The sequence below is a fragment of the Phoenix dactylifera genome, unplaced genomic scaffold (genome assembly GCF_009389715.1).
Source record: "Phoenix dactylifera cultivar Barhee BC4 unplaced genomic scaffold, palm_55x_up_171113_PBpolish2nd_filt_p 001194F, whole genome shotgun sequence".
Lineage (NCBI taxonomy): Eukaryota > Viridiplantae > Streptophyta > Magnoliopsida > Arecales > Arecaceae > Phoenix > Phoenix dactylifera.
The window spans coordinates 1640-9506 of NW_024068530.1; the positions used below are offsets into that span (position 1 = coordinate 1640).

General features: G+C 48.6%; 1 protein-coding gene across 1 annotated transcript; it reads right to left on the reverse strand.

Annotated features, from left to right (window-relative positions):
* Positions 1-1190: 1190 nt before the first annotated feature.
* LOC120108134 (tropomyosin beta chain-like) lies at positions 1191-1898 on the reverse strand. The gene has a single exon (XM_039121697.1). It carries the CDS (start codon positions 1896-1898, stop codon positions 1191-1193), a length of 708 nt encoding a protein of 235 aa, XP_038977625.1.
* Between the last annotated feature and the right edge of the window lie 5969 nt (positions 1899-7867).

The window sequence follows — 7867 nt, forward strand, 5'->3', positions numbered from 1 at the left end:
TTCAGTCGCCAGGCGAAGTTCACAGCCTCGGCGTAAGAACGCTCACGGTACCAGGTACCCATTCAATTAATGTCTTTACATAATCTCGGTTATTTTCGTTCTTGGATTCCTCTTTGCCGGCGTCCCCAAAGAACAGACTCTGAGCAGAGGAGCGTCTTCAGTCGCCAGGCGAAGTTCACAGCCTCGGCGTAAGAACGCTCATGGTACCAGGTACCCATTCAATTAATGTCTTTACATAATCTCGGTTATATTCGTTCTTGGATTCCTCTTTGCCGGCGTCCCCAAAGAACGGACTCTGAGTAGAGGAGCGTCTTCAGTCGCCAGGCGAAGTTCACAGCCTCGGCGTAAGAACGCTCACGGTACCAGGTACCCATTCAATTAATGTCTTTACATAATCTCGGTTATTTTCGTTCTTGGATTCCTCTTTGCCGGCGTCCCCAAAGAACGGACTCTGAGCAGAGGAGCGTCTTCAGTCGCCAGGCGAAGTTTACAGCCTCGGCGTAAGAACACTCACGGTACCAGGTACCCATTCAATTAATATCTTTACATTCTCATTTATTTTCATTCTTGGTTAATTAACTACCTGAATGAACCCCTGACCATCGTCGAGGTACCTGGTTGGGCCAATCATCGCTCGGCCTCACCCCTCCTACGTGCACCGTTCAATGGCAAGCTTAGTCCATGTCGTCAGCTCGATGAATTCCCATCTCAAGCTGACAAGCGTTCAACTCGTATGTCGGAAAAAATCCGATCATCCGCCTCGGCAACCCGAGATCCGGGCCCAAAGTTCACTAGGAACTTTAAATCTAGTGACCCTAGTCCTAGGGCTCGGTCGAACTCTGAGCTAAGCTCGAAAAGACCCCCCAAGCCCAAACGCATCCTAAACATAAGCGTCGCTATATTACTGATCTTAGGACCGAGCAACGGAAACTCGGACCTAAGCTCGGCTGTGCCAAGCCTAAACGCAAGTCCAACTATGTGGCGAACGAAGTTGGGGCCGTAGAGCCCAATTCCTTGGAGCCTAAAAGCGGATCCAAGTGAAAGAAATCTAAGTCAACCAAAGCACAAGCCAAGCTGCAAGTTATAATAAATATGTATATTCATTTCAAAAAACCCGTAGGCTAAGTACAAAGCTCGGGCTCGGCCTTAACAAGTGTGGGGGCCATCCCGACTTACAAAAAAAAACTATACTAAGGCTCCGGCTCGGCGACTTCAGGAATGGCCGGTTCTGCGATCAAAGCCTCTTCCTCGGCAGCCTCGGCAGCACCAGGAACAGCCTCGGAGGCCGTCTCGGTGACCTCGGGGACAGCCTCGGCCGCCTCGGCCAGACCTCCCTGGTCGGCCTCCGGAGTTTCTGCCTCCGCCTCCGACCTTTCGACCCCTGCTCCTGGTCTGAGCAGGTTCAGGTCAAAGTCAGGAAGGAGCCTCCGCAATTGGTTGCGGAAGTCTTTGAAGCCTTGGATCAGCTCGTTCACACCTTCCTCTTCCAGAAGGTCACGGAACTCCTCCGACTCGCAAAAGAGCCTAACCGCGTCTTGGGCCTGCTCCCGAGCCTCGTGATACGCGGCTTTCCGCTTGAGGTTTTTTACTTCCCGCTCGAGCTCCAAGGTTTTAAGGCGGGCGTTCCCCACCTCCTGCTCGCGGATAGCCAGCGCCAGCTCGGCCTCGGCCAGACGAGCCTCAGTGGCGCGCACTTCGGATCTGGCCAGAGTGTGCGCGCCCTTCTCCTCTTCGAGCTCGGCAGTCAGAGCTCGGACCTCGTCCTCGACCGCTCCCACCCTTACTTGGAGCGCCTGGCGCTCGGCCTCGGACGCCTGGCACCTTGCCTCGGCCTCCTCGTGCCCCCGCTGATGCCCCCGGGCCCGCTCCCGGTAGTCTTGCACTATGTGCATCAGCATCTCCGTCTCGTGCAGATGCTCTAAAAGAGACGTGAGAAACGTGAGAAACTAAAAATAAAACTTGCATAACTGTACAAACAGGAAGACTAACTTACCCGGACGGCAGAACAAAGAGTGGAGTCCATGAAGGCGCCGTAGTTCATGGACCGTATTTTGGCCTGGTCGGCCGGAAGTAGCGCGACCCGAAATACTTCGCGCGCCACTTGGGAATTATCGAGAGCCGAATCGCCCTCGAAGACCGACCAGGCGGGAGCGTAAGGCACCCGCTCCCGTGAGCCCGACGGGCCCGAAAGGCCGACTTCGGCTGGCCTAGGCGGAGCCGACCCCGCAGCTCCTTGGCTGCTCCCCGGCTCGGAACTGGAGGGCTGGGGTCGGACAGGCGGCCGATCTGACTGCCGCAAAACCGGAGCGGAGCGCGCAAGCGCCAAACCCGCTGAACTTCCCCCCTGGTCGGCGATTGGGGCTTCCTGCCGACCAGGGACCCGTGAAATTGGCGCCGGGCACGGGAGCGCCACCGTAGCTCCACTAGAGCCCGCGCCCTCCCCCCGACCAGCTTCGGAGCGCGCGGGGCGAGGGGCGCCCACCTCGACTGCTGCGGTCGCCGAGATCTTCGCCTTCTTTCTCGGCTCGGTTGGTTCTCCCGAGAGCTCGGCCGCCCTCTTCTGGAACCGGGCGTATAGAACCTCGCTCTTGGTCACCATCTTTGCGATATCTGCAAGGACGAGCAGGATTAGAATTTAGAACTGTAAACTGTTACCCTTACCCTGAGGACGCGCCGAGCTCAGGCCAACGTTCACTAGAGCGTCCTCACTTATGAGGCCGCTCAGTAAAATACCGTCCTCGAGGCTGCGGATGGTGTCGATGATCCCCTGCTCGCGCGGAGAAAGCTTGGGGACTTTGTTGACGGACCTGAGCTGGGTTGGCCCCCACCTAGGATCAAACCCCCATGTCCGTTCAGAACCTAGAAAGAAGAACTTCTTCTTCCAGTCATGAATGGACGAAGGAGCGCCCTGAAAGAGTGGCCGACCCGCCCGAAGGGCGATGTAGAGCCACTCTCCGTCTCCCGGATTCGACTTCAACACAAAAAGTCGCCGGAAAACGTTGACAGAGGTCGGAATCCCGTACGCTAAACACAACGACAGGAAACCGACCACTGTCCTCCAGGCATTCGGAGCAAGCTGCGCCGGAACCAATTGGTATTCCGTCAGCAACTCGTTCACGAACCCGTGAAGAGGAAATCGTAGGCCGGCCCAGAGTGCCTCTAAGTACACTCCAATCCGGCCTACCGGAGGATCAGTTACCCGATCCCCCCGCCTGGCGGGCTCCAAACGGAACCCTTGTAAAGAGAAAAACCACTCCTCGGTCATTTCGACCTCCAGTACACCCATGGTAGACTCGACTTCACTCGGACCGGAACCCATTAGGAGGAAGAAAGAGAAAAAGACCGAGAGGAAAAGGGACCTGTAAAAAATGCCGGAGAAAGGAAACTTCGGACTGAGAAAAGCTGAAGGAAGAAGACAATAAGAAAAGAACGAGAGGCCAGGTGAGAATTTAAATAGACCCCTCCAACGGCCCAGATCAGCGAGAAAAACACTGCACCCCGTTCGGATTACGACGCGTGTCGGCCCAAAAGACGGAGCGCCCCATTTAATTCGAGCTGACGCTTCGAACACAGAAGCGCCCCGTCGGATCGTACGGCCCCATCATAAGCCCACGACGCGAGGACGCTTCGAAGAAGGTGTCCCAATAATGAGGCATTTCGGAAAAGAAGAGACGCCGCCTATTAATGGCACCTCGAAGCGCCCGATAATTCGAAACGTGCGATAATTTAAAATTTTCATAATTCATAATGACCCAACTAAAACTACTTCCCGCGCTCAAGCTGGCAACCAGCTGGAACTTGGAAGTCGGGGGGTAGTGTTGGGGGAAAAACCCAAGTCATTCCTCCTCAGAGGCGCTCGACTAGAAAGCGCCGACCAGAGAGGCACTCGGCTAGAAAGCGCCGACCAGAGGCGCTCGACCACAGAGCGCCGACCAGAGGCGCTCGACCACAGAGCGCCGACCAGAGAGGCGCTCGACCAAAGAGCGCCGACCAGAGGCGCTCGACTAGAAAGCGCCGACCAGAGAGGCGCTCGATTACAGAGCGCCGACCAGAGAGGCAACCCCGCCACAGGACACTCCACTAAGCAACCAGCTCGGCTCGGCACCCGTGCCGGACCCGTGCCTTAGCCAAATATCCGATCTCCGCCTAACCCTCTAAAGGATCTGACAACTAAATACATAACTCCACTACAATCTGCCACCATCTTCAAGTCATCAAGGCACAAGATCTCCGCAGGCATTCGGCACGCCCTATCATTAATGCATGAGACCCCCTCAGGCCTCCGATGCACTCAGTCATTAAATGAACACGGCTCAAGGTGATCTCCGGATCACTGAACCATCAAAGCACATGGCTCTTCCTGACCACTGGTTCACTCAGCAATCAATGCACTTGCCATCTACGAACCCCAGGCCCACCACGGCCGGCGGTTCAACCACCCCAACGGGTCCGATCAATCGTGACAGCTCCCTGACTCCGGCCTGATCCGGCCTTATTCTCCACAATGCCATTAATAAGCATGATCGTGCCCAATTATCACGAAAGAAGACAAATCCCCTTGCCCCCTCCCAGGTAACGTGATACCTTTCTACAAAAAGGGAACCTGGTGGGAAAGAGAAGGGAACGGACACAGATATACACAAAAAAGAGAGAACAAACATTCTCCTCCTTTACTCCCCCCACATATTAGCCCCCTCTGACTTAAGCTTCGGAGGGCCGTGATGAGAGTACAAAAGTAAAATTTTCATATTATCTTAATTAGTATTATAGCTAATTTTTATTAATAAAATTAATTAATTAATGCTTTATCTGTGTCTGAGTGCATGTAATTCAAAAGACCCTATAATGCTGGATTTTAGCCCAATGCCCAGTAGTTCGAGCTCAACAAATCCTTAGCGTCTCATCTGAGCCTCACGTCGCCCGTCATTCGCATGAAATCCATATCACTGTAACCACATGTTTCAGCTAGCACAAATGCCCGCATCGTGGAGCTTCCTAGCATCATCAAAACTGTCCATGTGGCTTTCCAAGCATCATGGCATCTCCTCCATGGGACCTAAATCAAACCCATGGGACCTAAATCAAACCCATGGGACCTAAATCAAACCCAAGGGACCTAAGCCAAACCGGCTTTTTCTTTCATCCGTGAAGCAACTCCCCAAGCTCTTTCGGCTTCCAAGCAACAGAGAACCATCCCAGCCATGAAGAGCATCCCAAGCGTCGTGGCATTCGATCGTTTCATCCAGCCGAGTCCTCCACTCCCTTCCCAGCGAATAAATTCCAGCCATCTGAGGAGTCTTCCCAACACCCATGGTTTCCCAGCAACTTCCCATCTCCAAGCCGCGTCTCATCAGTGTTCAAAACCGTCCCAAGCAACCGCAGCCTATAAAAGGACCCAGGTGAAGAAGAGAGAGGGGATGGATCTTACATCCGGTGGAGGAAAAAGAGGAGGCGAAGGGAGGTCACGGATCAAGAAGGGAGAGACGGAGCAAAGAGGGGACAGAAGCACAAAATCTGCACCTCCTCTTCCAATCCATCTCCTCAGTCGATTCTGGAAAAGGAGGAGAGGCCAGAAAGGAGAGAGGTGACCAGGGGGCTGTTCTAGAAGAGGAGGAGGCCAGCTGCCGTGACGGAAGAGGAAGGGAGCCAGCCGGGTGAGAGGAGGAGGAGACGCAAGAGAGAAGAGAAAACAGAGCACTCTGTTTTCTCAACCAAAGGAAACCAAAAAAAAAAGAAAAGAAAAAGGGATTTATGCTTTATTTTATTTACTCTATGCTAATCCCTTTTATAAAAATGCTTGCATCTCATATGGATAGCTAAATCTCTTTTAGCTAAGGCTAGGGAATAGCCTAGTATTTTTTTCATGTATTCTTTTAATCATCAATTAAATTTTAATATCATTTATGTGCAGTGAATGTTTAGGAATTACTTTAAACTTATACATTTGTTTGATCTGTTATTTCTCCCAGGGTATAGCAGATGCTTAGAAACCCCTATAGTCTAAAGTAAAATTAATTGAATACTGTCCATAAAGATCCATTTATTTATGATTTTCACCGCTTTATTTTCCACTTAGGTCTTCACTCAGATCTAACTGAGGTAATAGGTGATTAAAAGAAATGCATGAAGAAGTACTAAGCTGAATCCCGATGCCTTAGTTATTCCAAGCTGAATATAAATTAGCCTTTAGTTTTTTGTTCATAGTCAAATCCCTGTGGATACGATCTCGGACTCACCGAGAATATTATTTTGCTACACCCTATACTTGGGGTATTCTACATTTAATTTTCCTTTTTAAAAGAGCAAGATTAAAGACGTAGCAAGTTTTTGGCGCCGTTGCCGGGGATTTGCAACGTGCGAACGAGAACAAGGCTGAAAATTTCTATTTCTAGTTCTTCAATTTTTCTTTATTTTTAACACAGCTGAAATTTCAAATCTTTTCAGATTCAAGGACGATACAAAGCAGGACCAGTAACGAGGAAGATCAAGATCACATTTTTGGATTCCCGGAGTGAACGAACTCTGGCCGTGAGTATTTAAAGTAATTTTCCTGTTTTGCTCATACTAGTCCTATTTTTCCTAGATTATAATTTTACTCTTATTTTAAAAAATTAAAAAAAAAATTATTAATTAAAATAATAAAAAAATAAATAAATAAATAAATAAAAAAATTTAGCTAGTTTGCTTGATCAACTATTCAAATGCAATTTAATGTCATGACATAAAATGTTAAAAATCTTCTTGATTGTTGCATATAGTATAAAGCATTTGCATAAAATAATCTAAGGGCTGAACCCATTAAAAAGATAAGGTCGGGATTTCATCACTCGTCCTTAGCCCAAAAATCATCCAAGTGCATAAATATCCTAAGCCTAATTAAAATCAACTAGACGTTGGCCCCTAAGGATAATCGAGCTCAATAGGACGAAGACCACTGAAAGTTGCACCAATTTCGCTCTATGACCCCGGTCGATGTCTAGGCAAGCTTTGTCCCTCTAAGTGATTAAAGGGAGACAGTTTCTGTTCGAGAAAAGTGGGTTTTAAGTGGGACCTTTGCTATACGCATCGTGACCCCTCCACTTACCTGGGAGCTTACCTGGTCGACTAGGTTATTAGACCGGATTGGAGGCTTAAGTGTACTCTTCAAACCAGTTAGGAGCTGTCTAGAAATTTTTAGGAAAACATTAGAAATAAGGGTGCTATGCTTTGATATTGTTTGATTGTGAATAATTTTAGTAGCAGGGTGTCAATATTCATAGCTTTAGGTAATATTCATACTCATCCAAAACTCTAAAAAAAATATATATATATACAAAATAAATAAATAATTAATTAATAATAATAATTAAAAAAAAAAGTCGACTGGTTAATTGGTCAGTATATGCGGTTGTGGCAAAGGGATAAAACGAAAAGATTATTTCGAGTTGAATCAAGGGATAAAAGTTCAATTAATCAAATGGAGGATAGTCAGAGTAATCATGGAGATAATGAATACCAAGATGACCTACCTAGTAGAACGCTTCGTGATTATCTACAACCCACTAGGACCAGTACCCCATCCTGTATGGTTATTCCTACTGCTGCGGGAGCTTTTGACATGAAACCAGGAATAATCCAATTACTCCCAAAGTTTCACGGACTTGATTCTGAAAGTCCCTATTTGCACCTAAAAGAATTTGATGAAGTGTGTTCAACACTTCATTTCAATGATGTCACTGAAGAAGTAGTTAAGCTTAAGTTATTTCCTTTTTCTTTAAAGGAAAAAGCTAAGTCATGGTTACATTCTTTAAGACCTAGGACCATAGCTACTTGGCAAGAGATGACAAGGGAATTTTTAAAGAAATTCTTCCCAACACATAAAACAAAC